The following is a 25,740-nucleotide window of genomic DNA, read 5'->3' as shown; positions in this document are numbered from 1 at the left end:
AAATTATAATCATATCATTTTAGTGTATGAGCTGGTTGAAAAGAGCGACTGAAATGCAATGCTGTTTTGGTGGGATGGAGTTTTGGCCTGCCTGGTGACATCAGTTAATAGAGCAATAAGAAAGAGAGTCCCAAACCTTTCTGCCAATAACCGTTCGTTTTCAGTTTTCCCCTCACCTCTCAGACCACTCCAGACTGTCTTAGCTAAATTCTTGCTTTAGAAATTGGTCTTTGCTAAGAAGCTATTCTTGTTCCTTTTTGACCATTTTAATTGAAAACAATCACAGTAAGGTACTTAACTTTTACCCAGAAATGATTTAATATTGAGATAAAAAACAGCTGCATTGGACCTTAATTGAGGACAGGCTAGCCAACATCCAATGGAACAGCAGGGCGCGAAATACAAAACATCAAAAATCTAATAATTTCAATTTCTCAAACACGCGACTATTTTACACCATTTTAAAGATACACTTCTCCTTAATATAACCACATTGTCCGATTTCAAAAAGGCTTTACAGCGAAAGCAAAACATTATATTATGTTAGGAGAGTACATAGACAAAAATAACCACACAGCCATTTTCCAAACAAGGAGATGTGTCACAAAAACAGCACATCAATTTACAAAAATACTCATCATAAACGTTGACAAAATATATAACAATTATTTAAAGAATTATTGATACACTACTCCTTGATGCAACCGCTGTCAGATTTTAAAATAGCTTTACAGAGAAAGCACATTTCTCAATATTCTGAGTACATAGCTCGCCATCAAAGCAAGCTATACAGATACCCGCCAAGTTCTGGGGTCAACTAAACTCAGAATTAGTATTATAAATATTCTCTTACCTTTGCTGATCTTCATCAGAATGCACTCCCAGGACTGCTACTTCCACAAGAAATTTAATTTTTGTTCGAAATACTCCATATTTATGTCCAAATACCTCCGTTTTGTTCGTGCGTTCAGATCCCTATCCAAAGGCATAATGCGCGAGCGTAATTTGAGAGACAAAAAGTCAAAATGTTCCATTACTGTTCGTAGAAACATGTCAAACGTTGTTTACAATCAATCTTTAGGGTATTTTTAACATAAAAATGTGATAATATTCCAACCGGACAATAGCGTATTCATTCCAGGAGAAAAAGAAGGAACGGCGCGCTCGCGGGCTCACGCATCACCAAGCCCTTTGTCCTCAGGCAGTCCACTCATTGACTGAGCTACTATTCTCTGCCCAGTAACAGGAGAAGGAGGAAAAAACTTTCTAAAGGCTGTTCACGGCCAATGGAAGCCTTAGGAAGTGCAACGTGACCCCACAGACACTGTAGTTTTGATAGGGATTCAAAAGAAGAACTACAATTCTCAGATTTCCCACTTCCTGGTTGGATTTTTCTCAGGTTTTTGCCTGCCATATGAGTTCTGTTATACTCACAGACATCATTCAAACAGTTTTAGAAACTTCAGAGTGTTTTCTATCCAAATCTACTAATAATATGCATATTCCAGTTTCTGGGCCCGAGTAGTTGGCAGTTTAATTTGGGTACGCTTTTCATCCGGCCGTGAAAATACTGCCCCCTATACCTTAACAGGTTTTAAATGACTATGCTACTTGTCTGCCATGGAGAGTGAGTGATGAATATGTGTAGTGTGGTCTGCAGGGACTGTGTGTGTGTGTGTGTGTGTGTGTGTGTGTGTGTGTGTGTGTGTGTGTGTGTGTGTGTGTGTGTGTGTGTGTGTGTGTGTGTGTGTGTGTGTGTGTGTGTGTGTGTGTGTGTGTGTGTGTGTGTGTGTGTGTGTGTGTGTGTGTGTATGTGTCAGGCCCGGCTCCAGGATGAAATGCCTGAGGGGGCATTTAAAATGTTAAACCAGTATTGCTTTAGAGCCCTAATAACACAAGGCAGATTGGTCCTACTACTGTTAAAATATGCAAAAATGTATCTGAAATGTAGCCGTGCACATCTACAACCGTTGCTTGATATAATAACACAAGAAAGATATGTGCCCCACTATCACATTTGTATCCAAAATGCAGCTGTAGCTGCAGTAGGCCTAAACATAATTTGGGCCTACCAACACGCATATATCAGCTTGAGAGGATGAGCACCACTAGCTTATCAAAGATTCTTACAGACATTGGCTACAAACTATTGGCTACAATTCTGACAAATTTGTGACAATGCGCAATGAGCGTAACCAAGCCGCCAGGTTTTCAATATTTTAAGTATGGGAGAGTTTCAGAAAAGCAAACTAAGTCAAACTAAGTGCATATTCTACAGTCATAGCTAATGTGGAATGTCCTACATGGCAGTTGCTAATTTGAATCTGCCGTGAATAAGATTAAATGCCCATTCCGAGAACAACATACACTTGTTTTGAGCCCCACATTTTTAGCATGTTATAATATATGTTTTTCATGTTATTTTGGCATCAATACACCTCACGTGTCAGTTTACAAACATTGTAAAAAATAATATATAATTGAGTTAATAAAGCCGCATACCAACATGGTCTCATTTTTGTTTTCTTGAGTAAGGCAACTCCAAAATGAAGGTGTTCCAGCCTGGCTCAGGGCTTTCTGTGGTGGTGGGGCAAGCCAGCAGAAAATATGGAGCGCTGCACCGTGATTGGCTCAGTGTTCTGTCACTCAAGGGGACTTTACGTCACTGCCAAGTGTAAGAGGAGACCTTGAAAATTTTAGCCGTTCGGCTGCTTCCGTAGAAGTGCCCATCCAAGAAGGCTCATAGTCATTGGCCATAGATAAAATGACGTCAAATCACATTATATGTACAGTAGCTTTGATTGGACTGATCTTGTCAACAACATACTTTCACAATCTTATTTTGCAGTCATCATCATGAATCAAGTCGACAATCTACTGGCAAATCCTTGTTAATCCTTGTCATATGAAGAGACATAATGAAGAGAAATTACAGATAAAATGTATCTGTGCTCATCGGCCATTGGACATAAACATTACACAACAAGTTGGAAATCACAAATTCAACGACCGCGTGTGGTCTGTGTGGCTGTGTGGTCCCAAATCTGGAATTAAGGGTCTCTTTTCCAAGTTTAAAATGATAAACATTCAACATTTGCCAGGCTGTCAATGATGCACTCAAAACAACTGTTAACTTGGAGGACTGCCGCGCCACCTTCCTGTTCAAGTGAGCATAGCATGAACAATGTGAGTCCAAATATGTATTGTATGCTGCTTCATAAGTGATGTAATATGCCAGGGAGATATGTATACTGTAGCTAAGAAAGTAATGCTAAATGTATGTTGTGTAGAAAGATGTTAGTAGCCCATGTGCCTCACCCTAATAATTTGGTCTATTTACCCCTCTTAATTTCGCCTACTGTTCTGACTGTTCTACTGTAGCCTATAACCTGTTTTAGAGAAATGTAATTATTGAATACTGTAATAGCTTTCATTGTCTGCTTATATGCTCCCTTTATTTATCCTACGGTTCTGACTTGGTGTACAGGGAGAACACTGTAAGAACAGCCCATGTTCTGAATTCTGTCGCTGTACATTTCAAAAGTGCTAAACAAATAGTTATATTGACTAACGTTATGTCCGTCCTAGTTCGCTCATTAATGTCTTAACCAAAATTACAGATTGCCTCTTATCCGCTTGTCATCCCCTTATGCCATAGTTTGTACATCTCAATTGTCATTAGAAACCACATTTGTTTAAGCAAGTCAGCCATATCAGCTATGTTTTTTTAAAGGCAGTAAATGAGGCTGAATGAACTGTTTCGCTGCCAGACAAGGCTCCGCTGATAGCCAGGTGGAGCAGTGGTAAGATGTAGAGACTGCTGTTGGGACAGTTTTATTTAGACCCTAACAGTTTGTGGGCACCGTTTGTCACCATTATAGTGCATTTAATGTATTGTTTATTGTTGTGTTGTCTAGTGGCTTTGCAGGCAAGCATTCCACTTATTTTTTTGCCCCACCAAGACTTACATGCTATAATCGTCACTAGATGTTATCCTAGTGCTGTTGTTGGCCCTTGCTTTTCTCGATCTTGTTGGTCAGCAGGCAGCATGGGGATGGGCGGGTATTACATTTGCTGCTAGGCTCCTCAACCTCGGTGGTCGGGCCAGCAGGCCGCTCGGTGAGCTCGACATTGCACTCAACTTGGTGGTCCTCCATTTTTTGCTCTTGGCAGTGCCCAACCATTGTCAGATATCCATGCTGATTAGCTAGCTATAATTATTCAGCTCGTGGTGACCAAAACTTAATGAAGCTAGTATCTACTATCTAGCCTATTATTATCTGTCTGGAAAAGTGAACAGCTTTTCCCTCTCTGTGAGAAAAAAAAGTACATTTGAACCCGTCCTGGCTGGGATCCGATGAGCTTCCTGAACAAGGTAATGAAGGCGGTGCCTTATGACATTCTGCCCAATCAAAAGGCGTTTAGGGATTTGAACTACTAAATAGTACATTATTACATCCCCCCTCCCTCCCCCCTCTTCAGATCATGAGCGCACACCCGGCATAGCCTCTGTCCTGGTCTGCACTACTGGCAAGCCCGAAACGCTACATTGGCAAAACCGAGATTGTAATTCATATCCCATTTGTTATGTTTCTGGGGAAACAAAACTGGCGGGGCACAAATCTTATGCCCGACTTTACCAGCCTTAGAGCCGGCTTTGGTGTGTGTGTGTGTGTGTGTGTGTGTGTGTGTGTGTGTGTGTGTGTGTGTGTGTGTGTGTGTGTGTGTGTGTGTGTGTGTGTGTGTGCGTGTGTGCGTGTGCGTGTGCGTGTGCGCGTGTGCGCGTGTGCGTGTGTGTGTGTGTGTGTGTGTGTGTTTGTATGTGTATGTGTACCGATGTAGGATCTTCTTTTGAGCCGGTTTGCTACAGCAGGAAAGTAATCCTGCAGCAACAGGAAATGTGAATTATTATGTGGTTTATAATCAACCCATTTCTTTTTGTAGTGGTTGATAAATGTTTTTGTTGGTGCAAATCAAGTCTGACAATTTAAAGTGGAAATTACAAACTTTAGAAGCCCTTTTAAACCTTGAATACACTACAAGTTTGTATTTCCTGCAACAAGAGGGATCAAATTAAGATCTTACATCTGTCTGTCTGTGTGTGTGTGTGTGTGTGTGTGTGTGTGTGTGTGTGTGTGTGCGTGTGCGTGCGTGCGTGTGTGTGTGACTGACAGTGGTGAGCGGAGGGAGGGCGTGAGGATCTCTGACGTGATGGAGCTTTTATGTCGCTCATGCGTGACTCCCTCTGTCCCCCCGCTGCGTGAAAGATGAAGCGACGGCTGTTTTAGTAGCGAGTGAGTATTGCTGACACCGCTTAGAGAGATGGAGTTAAAGAGAGAGAGAAGTGGGGGGAAGCAGTCGGTGAGAGAGAGAAATAGAGAGAGAAAGAGCGAGAGATAGAAAGAAAAAGGAACTGTCTGGGACAATCTGCGAGTGAAGAGTTGAGACTGTGCCGTTCCTATCCAACCAAATACAATCTCCTGTCTGTCCTGCACTTGTCTTTCACAGGTTGATGATGAGGCACCTTTTTAGGCCCAATCTAGCTAGCAGCTGCTGTTTAGTTTTTCCCTCTCAGGAGATGATTGTCAGGGATGAACCTGAAGAATGCTCAATGGAGAGCTCTCACTTTGCTTTATCAGGAGATGGAGACGGCAATACAGATTAGAATCAGTTGCTTTCTTAAATGCTGCCCCAGTCACTTATTTCTTATACAGCACAGTAGCCAACATGTCTTCTCTTGTTTCATATTACAGTACATTTAATGCAGTGAGTGAGGTGGTGCTTGAACTCTAGTACTTTCGGGTTTGCGTCTGCCTCTGAACCAGGAAATTAGGTTTTTCCCACAGCCTCCCTCTGTGATGCGTGTCTCTGCTCAGGGATCTGTCCTCTCTCTCGCTCTCTCTCTCTCTCTCTGCCTCTGCCTGTCTCCACTTCTACCTCAGTACAGCCTGCATTCCTCCAGTCCTTCTGTACCTTTGCTACTTCAATAAACAGTGACAATTTCTAAGAGCTCTGTGTGGCTGTGACGTACAGTAGGAGCATCCACACAGCTGTAGCATTCACTCCAGTCCACACAGCACCCCCATGCCTGTTACAGAGTGGGTCAGCCCACCAACCCGAGCTCACCGCTGTGGAGTGACATGGTACATCCCGCTGGTACAGTTCTTAGAGCGTGGTCATTGATTCCAGAGTGAGCAGTCTCCTCTCCTTTCCGCTCTGTTAGGGTTGCAGAGAGACACTGGGAAGGAGAGATTAGAATAGGAGAGTCTCCGCTGATTCTGTTTGTTTGAAGGCATTCCCCCCTCTCTCTCTCTCTCTCTCTCTCTCTCTCTCTCTCTCTCTCTCTCTCTCTCTCTTTCTTTCTTTGTTGTCTCTCTCTCTTTTCTCTCTGTCTCTGTCTCTCTCTCTCTCTCTCTCTCTCTCTCTCTCTCTGTCTCCCTGTCTCCCTCAGTCTGGTACCCTGTTCAAGAGTGAATACCACAGACTAAGACGTGAGTATAGGGCAGCTTGCCTTTTTTGTCTCTCTGTCTCTCTCTCTCTCTGTACATTTTTTTATACAGGAACCCTCTCTCCTTCCTTCCTTCCTTCCTTCCTTCCTTCCTTCCTTCCTTCCTTCCTTCCTTCCTTCCTTCCTTCCTTCCTTCCTTCCTTCCTTCCTTCCTTCCTTCCTTCCTTCCTTCCTTCCTTCCTTCCTTCCTTCCTTCCTTCCTTCCTTCCTTCCTTCCTTCCTTCCTTCCTTCCTTCCTTCCTTCCCTTCCTTCCTTCCTTCCTTCCCTTCCTTCCTTCCTTCCTTCCTTCCTTCCTTCCTTCCTTCCTTCCTTCCTTCCTCCCTCCCTTCCTCTCTCTCTCTCTCTCTCTCTCTCTCTCTCTCTCTCTCTCTCTCTCTCTCTCTCTCTCTCTCTCTCTCTCTCTGTCTCTCTCTCTCTGTGTGTGTGTGTGTGCGTGAGCTTGTTTGTGTGTGTGGTAGTAAGAAAGCACATTGATGATTGAATGTGAATACTGTATGTTTATTGTGCCTGAACTTAAGGTGAGAAGTATTATCCTTTTGATGAGCACTACTGGAACATATTCCGTGCGCAGATACCTGACAAAATCTGTTCAAGGAAGCTCGATTATCTGTGCAATAGAAGGGATGCCTCATATTACACAGGCAGTAGCAACAGAAGCATGTGAGGATGTTGATGATATGGGTTGATGTGATCTAGAGGTAGTTTGCGTGTGTGGTGAGCTGAGGTGATTGAAGAGGCTATGTAGATCAGTATCTGCCAGGAAGGCAGGAATCAATTCGATTTTGCAGCTTGGGCCAGAGCAACTAAAGCCTCTGTCACTCACACACTGGGAGAGACAGAAAGTGGTGTGTGTGTGTGTGTGTGTGTGTATGTGTGTATGTGTGTGTGTGTGTGTGTGTGTGTGTGTGTGTGTGTGTGTGTGTGTGTGTGTGTGTGTGTGTGTGTGTGTGTGTGTGTGTGTGTGTGTGTGTCATAGACCTTATGGTTGGTGTGTGACCTTTGTGTAGTGGATGTGAAACCGCAACATGTTAGATGTTGTGCAGAAGGTTGCTAGTTGGATCCCTTCTCCTGCTTGGGGCAGAAGAGAATTCACTCTGTTACACTTGCAACATACAATTGATTTCCAATGGTTCCACAGATTTCCGCATTATCACATGATGCAGTCCACTATTATAGTTTAATTACATTATAATAAACAAACAGGCTACTATTTATCCGTTTGCCTTGCTAGGGTCATACACCTGATGTTATTTTCTTCCAACCGCTGAAAATGAATGTCCCCATACAATCACTAACCACAGTGCATAAAGTATATTCTCTCACCACACTCATTCTTTCTCTTTCTCTTTCACTGTGCTGTACGTGTTTCTCTAACAATACAAAGTAATAAAAAAATGAATAGCCCTGATCATTCAAGTCATTGACGCAAAATTACCCATAAGCAAGCTGTGAGTGTTTCCGTGACCTGACAGCGATATGGATCTCCACTGTTGGCCGATTAAAAGCTGCCAGCCAGGCAGCTAACAGACGGCAGGTGACGATGCTCATAAACCCAGCACTTAAAGGGTAATGCACTACAAACAGCAGTGTGCCTTTCTTTCATAAACAATGCTGCCATGGGGTGTCACTTCTGTCAGGGTGGGCTGTTGCTGCTGCCGGAGTCTGATGTACGACGGCTGTTCAACATTGTGTCGTGTGCTGCTGGCTGGCGCTTTGACAGAAACATACAGTATTGCCACCGATGCGACTTCGTTGGTGTCAAACATGAAGATGATGATAATGACAATGGATTGTGTTTGTGCAGTGCTTTTCTCTGCTTCTCAAAGTGTGTAGGCCTATATTGTGTAGTGTATCTCACCTGTTATTCAGAGATGAGATCACCAAGTCACCGAGTCACGCTTACTTGAGTTTGGAGTAAGTTTTAAGTCATAAGGTCCAAGTGTCAAGTTGAGTCATAAGTAGAAAGGGTTGAGAGGAGTCAAATCCAAGTTCTGCATTCTCAAACTATCAAATTATAGCTACAAACTGCAATGTGTGTTTGATTGAATTGCACCCTTTGTGTGGACTAAGACAAGTGATGCTGGATGGACAGGTACAGTAACAGGGAGGAGGTAGAGCGAGTGCCTGTCAGTCAGGCCCCTGGGTGAAGTTGAGGGAGTATGCAGCGCTATAGTGTTGACAGACCTTTTATATACATGCAACATAGACGTGTATGACAGTTAACCTTCTAAGATACGTACACATCATGGCGTACACATCACTGACGATCTGAAATGGTCCACCCGCACAGACCGTGTGGTGAAGAAGGCGCAACAGCTCCTCTTCAACCTCAGGAGGCTGAAGAAATTTGGCTTGTCCCCTAAGACCCTCAGAAACTTTTACAGATGCACAATTGAGAGCATCCTGTCAGGCTGTATCACCACCTGGTATGGCAACTGCAACGCCTGCAACCGCAGGGCTCTCCAGAGGGTGGTGCGGTCTGCCCAACGCATCACCGGGGACACACTGCTTGCCCTCCAGGACACCTACAGCAGCCGATGTCACAGGAAGGCCAAAAAGATCATCAAGGACATCTACCACCCAAGCCACGGCCTGTTCACCCCATCTATCATCCAGAAGGCGAGGTCAGTACAGGTGCATCAAAGCTGGGACCGACAGACTGAAAAAAATAATCTATCTCAAGGCCATCAGACTGTTAAATAGCCATCACTAGCCGGCCTCCACCCAGTAACCTGCCCTGAACTTAGTCACTGTCACTAGCCGGCTACCACCCAGTTACTCAACCCTGCACCTTAGAGGCTGCTGTCCTATGTACATAGACATGAAATCACTAGTCACTTAAAAAAAAAAAAATATTTAGGCAAGTCAGTTAAGAAGAAATTCTTATTTTCAATGACAGCCTAGGAACAGAGGGTTAACTGCCTTGTTCAGGGGTAGAACAACAGATTTTTACCTTGTCAGCTCAGGGATTTGATCTTGCAACCTTTCAGTTACTAGTCCAATGCTCTAACCACTAGGCCACCTGCCGCCCTGCTTTAATAACGGAACATTAGTCACTTGAATAATGTTTACATACTGCTTTACTCATTTCACCTGTATATACTGTATTATATTCTACTGTATTTTAGTTAATGCCACTCTGACATTGCTCGTCCTAATATTTCTTAATTCCATTATTTTACTTTTAGATTTGTGTATATTGTTGTGAATTGTTAGATATTGCTGCACTGTTGGATCTAGGAACACATGCATTTTGCTACACCCGCAATAACATCTGCTAAATATGTGTATGTGACCAATAACATCTGATAAATATGTGTATGTGACCAATAACATCTGCTAAATATGTGTATGTGACCAATAACATCTGCTAAATATGTGTATCTGACCCCCCCAATTTTTTTATTTGATTTAGAGGAAAAGAAAAGGGTGGAAGAGAGCACTCTCTTGAGAGAAGAAACACATGAAAGTAAGCCCTCTCTCTTGCTCTCTCGTTGGAGCTTGGATGGCTACTTTGACAACATCTGAGCGGAAATGTGCTGTAGAGCTTTTTTCATTTAAGATGTGAGAAATGTGGGACCTTTTCCAACACACAGCATGGCTCAAATGAGATCAGGAGGAGAGCGTAGAGAGAGAGAGAGAAAAAGGATGAATGGGTCACCCACTGTGAGCACCGGGAATGAGGGATTTGAGAGAGAGAGAGAGCGAGCGAGCGAGAGAGAGAGAGAGAGAGAGATAATGGGGCAGGTCTGGTCAGGGAACTCTGCATTGACAGACAGGTACATGTTGGAAGGAGTGAAGCAACATAACTGTGAGAGGCAATTAATTTGACTCTGGCAGATAGAGGGCAATTAGGCTCAGAGTCCTCTCGTTAATATTTCCTTCTGGGAGTGTGTATGTGTGTGAGTGTGTGTGTCTGTGTGTACGTGCGTGTGTGTGTGCGTACACCAGTATTTGTGTGTCTTTGTGCGTGCATGTGCGTGCCCGGAGTTGTAAAAGGTCAGACTGTATCTGGCAAGATATTCTGCTCACCTGTCCAACTCCATTCCAATTTCCCCAGGGGGTTGCTTTACAAGGACACACCTGTCCTTACACCTGACATTACTGAACCTCTAAATGGATATGACTTTATAGCCGTCGTTGTAATGTGTTTCAGATAGGACCATGACTGGGGAACTGAGGCCAAGTCGCCCAAAGGCAGGAACCAAGAGAGCCAGCAGTGAGGCCTTCGGGTGAGTCCAGATTCAGCCTCATTAAGGTCATGAACCTCAAAACTACAGATGTAGGATGTTAATTTGAGTCACTTTTCTACAGAAAGAAAACAATCATGCAGCAACAGTAAATGTGAATTGTATTATAATTAATGGACATTTACAGGATAACAGATGTTAAACTGGTAGTGCATTTGTGGTTTAAAAAGGCTTCTGAAGTCTGTAATTCTTTACATTTCAGACTTGATTTTCCCTTATGAAAAATGTCCATTAATTATAATTCACACAATCATTCACATTTTCTGTTGATGCCAGATTATTTTCCTTCTGCAGCAAACTGGCTCAAATTAAGATCCTACATCTGTAGCAGTTTGTTGTTAAAACAGTATTGTTACCACGGTTTTGTGTTACTTCACTACATGTTTGGCCTTGCTGAATGTGGCTCCATAGTCTGTCTGGAAGCTCTGGGTCTGGGAGCAGCTGCTGCAGAGGAATGCCTTTGTCAGACTGATTCTGTACAAGGTATCCCAGCCCAGCCCACAGCTTATCCCAAGCCTTAAGCCTGGTTTATACTAGGTCTAACGACATGCTTTAAAGTGACAATCCCAAAGTTTGTATATAAACACAGCTAGCGAACACCCCCCAGATCCTGCAGCCATGCTTCCCTAGACAGATTACAGAGGATTAACAGACATCAGAGCTTCAGCACTGGTCTGACGGTCTGATTAATGGACAGACAGCAGGGATGTCAGCCCACCAGCCCAATATCCAGTCAGTCTGTGCCCATAGTCACATCCCAGTCCCATTTCTTTGTGGGGTTAACTCTCAGTGGGTCACTGGGGTGGCCTCTATCACTATATCCCTGAGACCTGCTGCTACTGTTGATGCTGCTGTGGCTGCTTGAAAAAACCAACACACATCAAATGTATTATCACTGCATGCAGACAGACAGGATTACGGTGTTCTTGAAAATGTGATTCAACTGTGAAATTGTTATGGTGTGCGACCTGTGCAGACCTAGTTCCATCCCCATGATAGAAGCCTCTACTCTTACGATGAAAATCTAATCCGTCACATCCTTCCGGGATGTTTTGTCGGCCTTAAGAGGCCAATTTAAAACAGCCATGCTACAGTGTAACTGTATTTTTTGGTGCAATGTCTCCACATTTACATTATTGGTTCTTCTAATGGGACACTTAGTTTTCATTAGAGAGGAGAGACAACAGGCAGAGAAGAGCAGGTTGAGAAAGGCATCAACGCCCATCCAGCTGCTGGGCGATGCAGTACAGTACACCCACAGACACTCACAGCTTCTCTGCAGTCCCTCAATACATATTGATTGCAAATAAGATTGTGATGGGAGACAGTTCTCATGGTCAGGTCAGTGACCTGAATATTCCCCATAGCCCGTTATTGTATATGGAGTTAGTGGACATCAAATCAAGTCTTATTTGTCTCATGCACCTAATAGAACAGATTTAGACCTTACCATGAAATGCTTACAAGCCCTTAACCAACAATGCAGAATATTTAAAAAAGTAAGTATTACGGCCTCCCGAGTGGCGCAGCGGTCTAAGGCACTGCATTACAGTGCTAGAGGCGATCACTACAGACCCGGGGTTGATCCCGGGCTGTGTTGCAGCCTGCCGCGACCGGGAAACCCATGAGGAGGCTCACAATTGGCCTAGCGTTGTCTGGTTTACATAGAACCCAAACTGGCTGTGTGCGTGCGTACATTTATTTTGTCCCTCCACACCAAATGCGATCACGACACGCAGGTTAAAATATCAAAACAAACTCTGAACCAATTACATTAATTTGGGGACAGGTCGAAAGCATTAAACATTTATGTCAATTTAGCTAGCTAGCTTGCACTTGCTAGCTAATTTGTCCCATTTAGTTAGCTTGCTGTTGCTAGCTAATTTGTCCTGGGATATAAACATTGAGTTGTTATTTTACCTGAAATGCACAAGGTCCTCTACTCCGACAATTAATCCACACATAAACCGAATCGTTTCTGGTCATCTCTCCTCCTTCCAGGATTTTTCTTCTCTGGACTTTATATTGCGATTGGCAACTTTCATAAATTAGGTGCATTACCGCCACCGACCTCACTCGTCTTTCAGTCACCCACGTGGGGATAACCAATGAGGAGATGGCACGTGGGTACCTGCTTCTATAAACCAATGAGGAGATGGGAGAGGCAGGACTTGCAGCGCGATCTGCATCGCAAATAGAACTGACTTCTATTTTGGCCCTTGGCAACGCAGACGCTCTCTGACGCGTGCAATAATTGAATAATAAGAATTTCTGGATTTCTGAATTTATTTTGCAACACGAGTGCATGCGAGTGGAGTAGTCAGGGTATTAGGGGAGTGTTTGACCGGGAGAGGTTGAAAATGATGTCAGGGAGAGGTTGAAAATGTACGCGAGTACGCGTCCTGGTAAACAGTCAGCCCTGCGGCCTTGTGAATGTTGACCTGTTTGAAGGTCTTACTAACATCAGCTATGGAGAGCATGATCACACAGTCGTCTGGAATGGCTGGTGCTCTCATGCATGGTTCAGTGTTGCTTGCCTCGAAGTGAGCATAGAAGGCATTTAACTTGTCTGGTAGGCTCACATCACTGGACAGTCCTGTAGATTAGCATCCGCTTTGTACGTGTCTCTGTGAGTGGAGTAAAGGTGATCTATATTTTTCTACTGGTTGCACATGTGACATGCTGGTAGAAATTAGGTGAAACGGATAAAACATGTCCTGCATTAAACATCATGTATTAGGTAGAATCAAATAAAAGATTCAAGTGAAGTCAAATTTTTAAGTGCATCATCACAGTCTCAATACACTTTACAGAAAGAATTTTTAACTGACCTGTTCCATCCATCTCTCCATTCCTCCCTCCCTGTTTGTCTGCACCTTGGCTCCCCCTCCTCCTCCCCTCCTCTCCCTTCCTCCTCGTCCCCTCCTCCCTCCTTCTCTCTTCTCCTCCTCCCATTCCCTCCTACTTTCCTCCTCCTCTCCTCTCCTCTCCCCTCCTCCTACATACCTGCACCTCTACTGCAGGCTGCCACACTCCATAAAGAGCACTTACCTCTGTGGGAACCTGACCAGCCTGCAGATAAACTAACAAACAAACACAGACACACACACACAAACACACACACAAGATGAGTGCTTAAATAAACTCACTCTTCCAGCGGCATTTGCATTTTAGTGAAGTAGAACAAACATATTTTTCTATTTTAATTGCATTTACTTGATAATTATTATAATTATTTTACCTTCTCTGGTTGTTATAATAGGGGCCTGTCATAAGTGTGTTTTGCCCTGCAACAGTCTGGTCTTGCACCTCATCTCTTCTGTTCCTCAGATCAACTCATCAGAGAGTAAACAGTCTGGTCTCGCACCTCATCTCTTCTGTTCCTCAGATCAACTCATCAGAGAGTAAACAGTCTGGTCTCGCACCTCATCTCTTCTGTTCGTCAGATAAACTCATCAGAGAGTTAACAGTCTGGTCTCACGCCTCATCTCTTCTGTTCCTCAGATAAACTCATCAGAGAGTTAAACTGCAACATTTGACTTCAAAGTATTTTTCTATCTAGACAGACAGCAATTTCTGATACTCCGTGATATATTCTGATCAACTGGCTTGTTCTTGTGTCAGGAAACTAAATACCACATTAATCAGATAACATACTGTACCTGTCCGTTACAACAGATCAAATATTTTTGACCAAATTCGTAGTTACTGCGTCTTGACTTTGTAAAGCCGAGTTGTTGTATGGACTTTCAGTCTGCATTTTAAATTGCCTCTCACTGGACTCTCTTTCATATTTTACATAGAGGCTTTTAAAAAAGACATTTTGCATCCATATGCACTAGTTTGACACTTCAGTTCAGAAGCAAAGATGAGAGGACTTGGTCTCCCAGGTGGCTCACTGTACTGTGAGGGTGTTTTTTTTGCTGTGTGTATGTGTGTTAGATGTGTGTGTGTTAGGTGTGTGTGCGTTTGTGCTTGTTTGTGTGTGCGTCAGTGTAAGATTGGGCATAGCCCAGGGCTTTTTGGCTCAGTCATATCTGTCTAGACTATGCACAATATAATTCTAGTTGTGATACATACATACTCTCTTTTACAATGACTTTGGCATGCTCATTTTCTACCTCTTTACATCCAACAACCCCACTTGGGGTACTGATATTCGGGGGTCCTCCCCCCCAAAAAAAATATATCAGCTCATGTGTTATAATTTTTACCCCTTTTTCATGATATCCAATTGGTAGTTACAGTCTTGTCCCATCATTGCAACTCCCGTATTGACTCGGGAGAGGCGAAGGTCAAAAGTCCTCCTAAACACAACCCCGCCAAGCCGCAGTGCTTCTTGACACACTGCTCACTTAACCCAGCTGCACAAATGTGTAGGAGGAAACACCGTACAGCTGGCAACCAAAGGAGTCACTAAAGCGCAATGGGACATGGACATGTCGGCCGGCCAAACCCTCCCCTAATCCAGACAATGCTGGGCCAATTGTATGCCGCCTCATGGGTCTCCCAGTCGCAGCCAGCTGTTGTGACACTTGTAGCACTGCGAGGCAGTGCCTTAGAACGCTACGCCACTTGGGAGGCCTCAGCCTAAGGCCAAGAGAACATTTAGCCGTTTTAAAGCTAATTTCCTGCTATTCTACACATTTTTGCCATGAGGCTGAGAGACAATTGCGCAGTTTTAAAGCAAATTTACAGCAATTCTACACATTTTGCTATCATATGCTACCTGGAGGTCGGGGGCCCCGGGGCACGTGCCCTGAATGCCTGTTTGGTAATCCGGACCTGAGTCTATGCTACCAAACATTCCACTCAGTCTCTTCTCTAAGTGTATTCCTGGAACCAACCTCCCCAGACATTAGGTAACCAGATCATCAAATGTGAAGTGATAGCCATGAACCATGGCATGTTATCAGTGGAGGAGGTAACACTCAGAGCACAGCAGAACACCCAGAAGGCTGAGTGTGTTATGCTTCTCAGTCTGGCGTTGGTCTCCATGCCTCAGAGAACCTCAGTCTCATCCCAGTTAGATCCTCCATAACACCCAACCCACTCTCAGGAGGGTCACTAGACTGGAGCACAAGAGTACTAACCCATTCGTCTTTATAGTCTCCCTCCCTGCATTCTACTGAGTGCATTAAAAACACAATTCCAATTCCTCTCTGCCTTGGCTCTCGTTTCCTCCATAATGCTCCTCCATTCACAGTCACGTAGCGCCAGACTTCTTCCCATAATTTCCCCCATAAACACTCAAAAGGCAAGCATCAAGAACCCAGGAAGCTGATACATATTTCATAGGAACTCCTCATGAGGCCGGAAGAATGGAGAGCAATAGGACCAATCCACATACAGAGTAGAGTTCTACAGGTGTAGGATCTTAATTTGATCACTCTGTTAAAACATGTTGTGTATTTGAGGTTTAAAAAGGCTTCTGAGGTTAGTAATTTCCACTTTGAAAATCCACTTTGAAATTGTCTTGATTTTTCCTTACGAAAAACATAATAATTCACATTTCCTTTTGCTGCAGGATTACTTTCCTGCTGTAGAAAACGGACTAAAATTATTATCCTACATGTGTATTGCTGCAAATGTTGAATACTGATCATTATCTCTATAATGACTTGTGAGTACATTTACATTTACATTTAAGACATTTAGCAGACGCTCTTATCCAGAGCGACTTACAAAGTGTACTTTCTCTCTCTTAGGGTTTAGTGGATGGAGAAGGAAAGGCACTGTCAGTTATCCGATTTGTACACTATACAGCACTCTACCCAATAGTCATGTGTTGTGTTTGTCTGAGCTAGGGGGGAACAGTGCTGTAAACTCCATAAGAGTGCTGATTTGGTACCAAGGAAGCTATCTACTGTCTGTGGATTGTGCAGCTTCAGGGTTCGCCACAGAAATTAGGCCAATTTGCTCTCCTCCCCTGCTAAAATAATTCACTCTAGCTGGGCAGTCTCCTCCTTCGGCTTGGCTTTGGGGTATCTTGGAAGGTTGAATGATAGTACTGTATTGGATTCAAAACACTTACTTCAGCAATTGCCATGCAGGGTGACGTTGCTATTTTTATTTTATGATATGATAGACATGGCTTCATTTTTTGGGGGGGGGGGGGGGGTCCTGAGTGACGCAGCAGTCAAAAGTACTGCATCGCAGTACTGAGGCGCCACTACTGCCGGCTGTGACCGGGAACCCCATAGGACGGCGCACAATTGGCACAGTGCCGTACGGGGTAGGGGAGGATTTGGCCGGGAGGGCTTTCCTTGGCTCATCGCGCTCTAATAACTCCTTGTTGCGCCTGCAAGCTAACCAAGGTTGTAATTCGGGGAGAAAATGGGTTACAAAAAAATACGATTGTAGTCATGCCACCCTGAACACATTTGGTAGCTAAGCAGGGTCGAGCCTGGTTAGAATTTGGATGGGTGACCACCTGGGAATACCAGGTGCTGTAAGATAAAAAAAAAAAAGGTTTTTGTTTTTTATGATTGACATGGTTTTTCTTCACAATACTGATTAATCTATGTCAGAGATTACACATTTGAATTGTAACCATTGTATGGGATCGGCCTAAGCACTGATAATAACCCAAGACCTCACCACCGTGGTTACGAAACTGAAAGACACAAAAAGAAGCAGTAGTCGTTTGTCTGTATAATTTGCTTCCAATGAACAAAATGTCAAACAATATCTATTTTCTCTGCTCATATTCCCATACATCACAGTTGAATCTCTTTGTGAAGGTTGTGTACTGTCCCATTCTGTCTCTGCCTCATCTGTCTCTGTAGTGCTCTCCAAACCCCCCTGTCTTACTCTGGAGCTATCTGACTAAAGAGCTGTCCCGATGGGGAGCCCAAACATGTCACCTGCAATGGATCTCTTCCCCTCCATCCTCTGGAGTCACTCACAATTAGTCAGACATAATGCAATCAATCTAAAGGGCTTCTGCTTCCTGCTTCCTGCTTCCTGCCACTGTTAAATGAATCTGTCAGAGGAGCCTTGCTAGCCCCGGAGACCAAGGGCTTCTTCTTCGTCTTCTTCGTATTCTTCATTGTGCTTGTACACACACAACAAAAACACACGCAAGTGTGTGCACGTAGACTTGCAGTAAACATGCCGCACGGACGGACGGACGCACGCACGCACGCACGCACACACACACACACACACACACACACACACAGTAACCTTCTGTTAATCCATGGCCAGGTCTTTAGCCTGCCCGGCTCAGTCCCAGTGCAGTAGTAAGAGGCAGGCCACGATCTCGCACATAACTAGTCTGTGGTAGCATTGCAGTGGGATCATTCTATATCAGTCTAGCAATGCCACTTAGAAAAAGACTAGACAACAGGTGGGAGTCATGGCTTTGTTTTATTATGTGATGATGAAGACATGGATTATCCACAGTAAGCAAATGTGGCATCAGTGTATCGTAATAGTGGTTGGCAGGTTATCTAGGTAATCACACAGTACTTTCAGGGATCAACTCGTGATAATGTCAATGCTATTTTCTTTTGGTGGAGGGCATACTTGTATTATGAATCATACAAAATTCAATTTCCTTAATCTCGTGGGAACAATTTGTCTTGTTGACTGTCATCAAAACATTAATATCCTTTGTAGTATCGCAAAGTATTTGTCAAGATTCCAATTATTGGGAGAAAAATACTGTATGTCTGGTTCCTTTTCTCTTTGAAAGAACATTGGGTGCAGAATTTGGGTGCACTGATACAGAAAAGACAAACACCTAGGCTGTCACAGTAGACCATCATTCCACATTGCATATTGCACAATTACAGTAATGGGAAAACAAATAAATGAGATTGCTCGCTACGCAGCCAGTGAGGACTGTGCTTGCCGCTGGCCTTTCAAAGCTCTAGAGAGCTGCCCTTTCACTTTAAGAGAGTGCAACATCCATTTGATCTGAGTTACAGCCCAGCTCCCCAGTTCTATAAAAGCAAATAGAGCCAGCGTTTTAAAGATCAGTCCAGCAGAGATGGAGAGATAATATGAAGCTCAGAGGCTTTACAGGCTGTTTTAGAGTAAAAGTCCCTACACTGTTGTTTTGATCACACTGTGCCTGATATACCCATAAACTCACCCCATATTTTACACCTTCTCCAATTGAGCAGAGGAGGGAGGCTAGTGTTTCTAAGTACTGAGTCCTGTTATCTGACTTTAATACTTAAATGTCCATCCATATTGAGTGCTTCATCTATAGTGATAAAAGAGAATTAACTCTACGGGGCTTTATCCTGTTTATTTACTGACTCTGCCCTTGCACAGCACATGAGCCCCATGCATTAGAGCTAATAGTGCCAACTGCGACATCACAGAAAGGTACACTGGAGTGGAACTACCTCTCCCTTCTTCCTCTGTGTGATCGACTGATGATACCCTTGAGTGTGTCATTTGGGTTGTTTTTCAACAGGGGCACAGGTTTTACTTCAGGTTTTGGCTGTGTTGAAAGTCTCCGACAGCGTCACGGAATTCACAGCAGGCTGAAGGCCTCAGGGCATCTACAACCAAATTTGTTTAAAGAGAGATTTTAATTGGCTCAACGGTGGAAAAGTTCCATATGATCAAAGCGTATGTTTGGGGGTTTCAGTTTGAAACTGTGCCTTGATCTGTTTGGCTATGTTCACAGTAGGCTACGTTGTGTTCTGCACACCTATGTTTGTGTTTTATATCTTCTGTATTTTTCTCTTTCACAGAGACAAAGCAAGAGAGGGAGGGAAGGAAGGGAGGAAGGGAGGAAGGGAGGAAGGAAGGAAGGAAGGAAGGAAGGAAGGAAGGAAGGAAGGAAGGAAGGAAGGAAGGAAGGAGAGAGAGAGATGGAACTGTAATTATGTCTTTGTCCTTCATCTCCTGCTAAGATGTGCGTTTAATAGGAAAAGATGAATCAGCACTTCCTTTGAACAGAAAAATAACAGGTTAATAATTATGCAATGTAAAACTCCAACCATTAAACCTCCCCGTCTCTCATAGAGACAATACATTCAGTATGGTAAGCTTTGCTTTACCAGCAAAGAACAAACGAAAGATGGGAACAAATAACAAGGCAGCAAACAAAAGGTTATGACACATACAGGTGTTTTGCATTCAAAGATCCCCTTGCTCCGTCAAAAGAGGGACTATTGAAAGAACATTCTGGAGCAGTTAATGCTACATTGTTGATGAAATCACTAATACTGCCATACAATCGCAGTACCAACAATTTACCTCACAACTTGTATGTTGGGGTTGCCAGATTCAGCCTTTGCATAAGGTTTGTTGTATAAGACACAGTGGCATCCTCCTGTATTTGAGCCTCTGCCAGTCTGCCTGCATGGCCGCTCGTCGCTGTATGTCTGTCGTAATTCAGCTTCAATCGGGGCCGCCCTTCGATTTGAGACGAGCTGAAGTGGCAGGAAATCAGCTCCTCGGCCCATTAACCCTGGTCACGCTGCAGCCAAGCTGATTTATTACACGGCAGCACACTTCTGAGGGCTCAACATTAAATCAGGATACATCTATCTGGGGGAGGGAAGAAGGAAGGGAGGGAAGGCAATGTGATATGTCTGGATTTTAACCTTTATTTAAGGATTTTCCATCAACTGTCGCCTCTTTTTATGGCAGATGGTCCAGCACCATCCTCAGACAATAGCTTTAATTTTTGGTGCAATTCTCATTTCTGGATAAGGCTTAAAATACAGGATCAAATCTTGCTATGTCACATGATTGCGCAAAACACAGGGCCCTTCTCGTCTCATTCTATCTTTCTGTGTTGTGTACACTAGTTAATAGCTTATGTACCTCTGAGTACTCCTTATCATGGCCAGGGTTTGGGAGTAACTGATTACATGTAATCTGATTACAAAAAATGTTTACAACTGTAATCAGTTACGTTAAATTACAGATAGTTTTGAAAAATTTGATGATTACTTACTTCTAGGATTACTTTTAAATTCATAAAGGATGTTTGCGGAAAAAATACATTATGACACTTTCTGTTTTCTCAATGACATTCAGTTCAGTATTGAAAAAAAACCTGGGTTTAAGTTTGTTCCACCTGAGCGAGTCTGACCACAAGTCAGAGACTACAAGGATGACACTAAATGTTACGTTATTGATTACAATTTGGACAGGTAACTAGTAACTGTAACAGATTACATTTAGAAAGTAACCTATCCAACCCTGACCATGGCTTACCTACAGTATGTCGACCACCTTACTTCACTTCTGCATACCTTACCTTAGCTTACCTCCGTACCATACAGTTTTACCTCAGTTTACCTCAGCTTTATCATTGCGTTTTCTACCTTGGTTTACCTCTGCTCTATGTACTGAGCTTCAAGCAGCTTACCTGCAGGAGGTATTTGTCTGGATGAAGCACTAAAGATAAACAGGATTGTTAATCTCCACTGCAGCTGGTCAAACCAGAGAAAACAGAGAAAAAGAAACAGATCAATTTGCCTCCCAGAATAAATTCCTTTATTAATACTAATAATGTTTCACTGTAAAGGCCTTTATCCCTGGTAGCCTATCATTTATTATATGCAGTGCTGTGCAATACAATATTTTACACATGGGAACAACAAATCGCTGCCCTAATGAACCCATATGAGATGGTGGGAGTGTTACTCTTCACTGTTATTATAGATCAGTGGGACTAAACAGACCAATAAATAGTAAATGCATGGGGAACATAGAGACACTACAGGGCAAGTGCGTATAAAGTTTAATTATCTATGCCATAATATCTACCATAACAAAGATGCAGTCAGGAGGTACAGATGTAGAAACTTAATTTGTTCACTCTTTTGTTGCTGACAATTTTCCTGCAAAGCGGGAAATGTAAAGTGGTAGTGTGTTTGAGTTTTAAAAAGGATTCTGAAGTTTGTAACTTCCACTTAGACATTTCAGACTTGATTTACCCTAACGGAAAATGTATCAACCTCTACAACAAAATGTCAATGAATTATAATCCACATAATAACTCACATCTCCTATTGCTGCAGGATAATTTTTCTGCTGTAGTGAACTGGCTCAAATTAAGATCCTACATCTGTAGCTTTGTTGTTGTCCACAGACAGATCAATAGTAATAGTTAAATGCTTGGTTATACACAACTCAATATGAATGGTTCACTGCACCACTCAATAGTAAATGGTGAGGAGTTTGGCAGTACCCAAAATCAATAACACAGTTAAATGCTGATTAATACCCATTAAAGCTGATGAAGATGAATGGAGCAGTCATGCAGGGCTTTTAATGAGCAGACAGCAGGACTAGAGCTTTCGTCTTTGGCTTTCAAAAGTACTGGAGCTATTTATCATTTTAGCTTACAAGGCCCTGTGTGTAGTGGTGGTGGAGGGATGCTGTTTTGAGCTTTGAGGCTAATACCGATAAGCTCTCTCTCTCTCTCTCTCTCTATCTGGTCATCTCACTCACTCTCTCTCTCTCTCTCTCTCTCTTGTGTTGAGGTGGAACGCAATGCATTTTTTATGAGGGTGTGGAGGGCTGGGGGTGGGGGATAATGTGTTTTTAGTATAATGTCTCATTAGTTAAACTAAGACAAAAATCATAGTCTCTAGTTAGGTTTCCATCCAAAAGGCAACAGTTTTTCATGCAAATATTCTAAAATCTGCATTTTCCCACCAGTGGTGTTTCCACCAAACAGACTTGTTGTGGATAAAAATCAGTGTGTGATCACATAGTGCACGCAAAATTTCCTTTTTGCTTAAGTTTTCATGTATCAAATACAAATCTAAAGTTAAATGTTCCACTGCATTTACAACTCTACCGATAATTTTGTAACAAAAACTGTTGCGTTAAATAGCCATTGTGCTTACTCTGGTCTTGGCCCATGTGCTCTAGCCAACAGCTCGCAGATGCAGTGCGGGTAGGCTGCGCGGGTAATCTAGTCTTCAAAAGGAGATTATTATGGATAAGAGCAAGTCAAGCATCGATCATCATGTCACCAGAATCAGACCTTCGATATTTATTGGAAAAGAGCATTAAGATCACTGTGTACTTTCACCACCCTGTGAAGTTCATCATAACTTTCACCTCCCTGTGAAGTTCACCATAACTTTCACCACCCTGTGAAGTTTCTTCATAAGTGGTTTCATCTGTAGCCTAATAAACTGCATGGGTTCCCGAATCATAGTGGGATGACCAAACATCATATCATTGCTTGACTCCAAGTTTACTTCTTTATGATGGTTATTATATAAATATGTGAGCATAAATGTCTTTCCACGGCCATTTCTCATATAATTCATTTTACCGACACAAAAAGATCCCAGCATGTCGAACGAAGAAATTATCTGTCTGCATTTATAAAATTGTACTATTTCTATAACTTTAGACCAGATCAAAAACATTGCTAGCCAAAATTGTCTTAGCCTTTAGCCGTTGTCATAGAGATGTATTATGTTTACCCTAGTTGTTTGCTAGCTCAATTGAAATGGAGTTATGTAGCCTGTGTTTTCGTCTCGCTAGCTAATAAGCACAGTTGAAGTTGGAGGTTTACATACATGTTAGCCAAATACATTTAAACTCAGTTTTTCATTATTCCTGACATTTAATCCATGTAAAAATTCCCTGTCTTAGGTCAGTTAGGAACAGCACTTTATTTTAAGAATGTGAAATGTCAGAATAATAGTAGAGAATTATTTATTTCAGCTTTTATTTATTTCTTCACATTCTCAGTGGGCCAGAAGTTTGCATATACTCAATTAGTATTTGGTGGCATTGCCTTTAAATTGTTTAACTTGGGTCAAACGTTTTGGGTAGCCTTCCACAAGCTTCCCACAATAAGTTGACAGAGCTGGTGTAACTGAATCAGGTTTGTAGGGTCCCTTGCTTGCACACGCTTTTTCAGTTCTGCCCACAAATTTTCTATAGGATTGAGGTCAGGGCTTTGTGATGGCCACTCCAATACCTTGACTTTGTTGTCCTTAAGCCATTTCACCACAACTTTGGAAGTATGCTTGTGGTCATTGTCCATTTGGAAGGCCCATTTGCGACCAAGCTTTAACTTCCTGATTGATGTCTTGAGATGTTGCTTCAATATATCCACATAATTTAGCTTCCTCATGATGCCTTCTATTTTGTGAAGTGCACCAGTCTCTCCTGCAGCAAAGCACCCCCACAACATGATGCTGCCACCCCTGTGCTTCTGGGTAGGGATGGTGTTCTTCGGCTTGCAAGCCTCCCCCTATTTCCTCCAAACATAACGATGGTCATTCTGGCCAAACAGTTCTATTTTTGTTTCATCAGACCAGAGGACATTTCTCCAAAAAGTACGATCTTTGTCCCCATGTGCAGTTGCAAACCGTAGTCTGGCTTTTTTATGGCAATTTTGGAGCAGTGGCTTCTTCCTTGCTGAGCGGCCTTTCAGGTTATGTCGATATAGGACTCGTTTTACTGTGGATATAGATACTTTTGTACCTGTTTCCTCCAGCATCTTCACAAGGTCCTTTGCTGTTGTTCTGGGATTGATTTGCACTTTTCGCAACAAAGTACATTCATCTCTAGGAGACAGAACGCGTCTCCTTCATGAGCGGTATGACGGCTGCGTGGTCCCATGGTGTTTATACTTACGTGCTATTGTTTGTACAGATGAATGTGGTATTTTACAGATGAACGTGGTATATTTCAGGCATTTGGAAATTACTCCCAAGGATGAACCAGACTTGTGGAGGTCTACAATTCTTTTTCTGGGGTCTTGGCTGATTTCTTTTGATTTCCCCATGATGTCAAGCAAAAAGGCACTGAGTTTGAAGGTAGACCTTGAAATATATCAGAAATACATCAGAAGCTTCTAAAGCCATTACATAATTTTCTGGAATTTTCCAAGCTGTTTAAAGGCACAGTCAACTTAGTGTATGTAAACTTCTGACCCACTGGAATTGTGATAGTGAATTATAAGTGAAATAATCTGTCTGTAAACAATTGTTGGAAAAATGACTTGTGTCATGTCCAAGTAGATGCCAAACTATAGTTTGTTAACAAGAAATTTGTGGAGTGGTTGAAAAACGAGTTTTAATGACTCCAATCTAAGTGTATGTAAACTTCTGACTTCAACTGTATGTGTTTGTTTACAAATGTACAGTATGTTCATATTAGTATACTTACCCATTCTACTTTCCTCTTTTGACCTGTTGCCATGGTGGCCCTCGACATAATAAGGCCATTGTTGGTAAGATAAAAATTGTTTATCAAATGTTTTTGTGTTGTCTTATGTGACCTCTGTTAGCAGATGATTAACAATGGCTTATAATTGGTGGTCGGTTGTGCTTGTCTTTATTTTCTAAAAGGTTACGTGGTGGAGTAATGTGGCTGCAACAAAAAAGATGATCTGAAGATAGTTCAGTCCTAGTTGAATGAAGACAAGGCCTCAAAGGGATTAACAAAAAAGTATAAAGATATAATTAAATAATGTATACATTTAATAAAATACAAAAATGGTAATTAAGTTTGTATAAGCATATCATTTATTGTTTGATAATGTAACTATATTTAGAAACTTGAGGAAATAATATGTGCACTAGTCTTGAAGTGGCATAGTAGTGAAATAAGCGGTCAGTAGTGAATTCTGAATAGACAAACAGTGGTAAATGTGTCTGTTTTTAATAGTAAATCGAAAGGGTTTATGTATGGGTTAAAAGGATTAAAAGCAATTCAGTAGTGATCAGTAGTGACACAACACTACACACACAGATGGCAGTAGTAACTCAATAGGGGTTGAGTAGGCATACAACAGTAATGTGTAGGCATTGTGTAGTAATTCAATAGAGAACATATAGGAATGTGTAGGTTTTAAGTAGTAAATATCCAAAAGCTCAGTAGTTGCACAGTAGTCATTAAGGAAGAATTATGTAGCGATATGAGTAGGGAATATGTATTGTTCACAAGTAGAGAAACGGCCCAATTTATCACTCATTACTTCTTAAATTACTACATAAATCACTATTGGTTTACTACACATCTCA

General features: G+C 42.5%; 1 protein-coding gene across 1 annotated transcript in view; it reads left to right on the top strand.

The window, feature by feature from the left end:
* The first annotated feature begins 6,167 nt into the window (after window positions 1-6,167).
* LOC106561006 (RNA-binding Raly-like protein) overlaps window positions 6,168-25,740 on the top strand; it is a 52,264-nt gene continuing 32,691 nt past the window's right edge. The window contains exons 1-2 of the mRNA XM_014124539.3: window positions 6,168-6,491; window positions 10,666-10,741. Coding sequence (XP_013980014.1) covers window positions 10,674-10,741 — 68 coding nt within the window. The 5' untranslated portion in view covers window positions 6,168-6,491; window positions 10,666-10,673. The remainder of the gene's footprint in view (window positions 6,492-10,665; window positions 10,742-25,740) is intronic.

The sequence above is a fragment of the Salmo salar genome, chromosome 10 (assembly GCF_965601325.2).
Source record: "Salmo salar chromosome 10, fSalSal1, whole genome shotgun sequence".
In the NCBI taxonomy this organism is placed as follows: domain Eukaryota; kingdom Metazoa; phylum Chordata; class Actinopteri; order Salmoniformes; family Salmonidae; genus Salmo; species Salmo salar.
The sequence above is the reverse complement of the archived record's forward strand: the minus strand, read 5'-3'. Positions and strand labels throughout refer to the sequence as shown.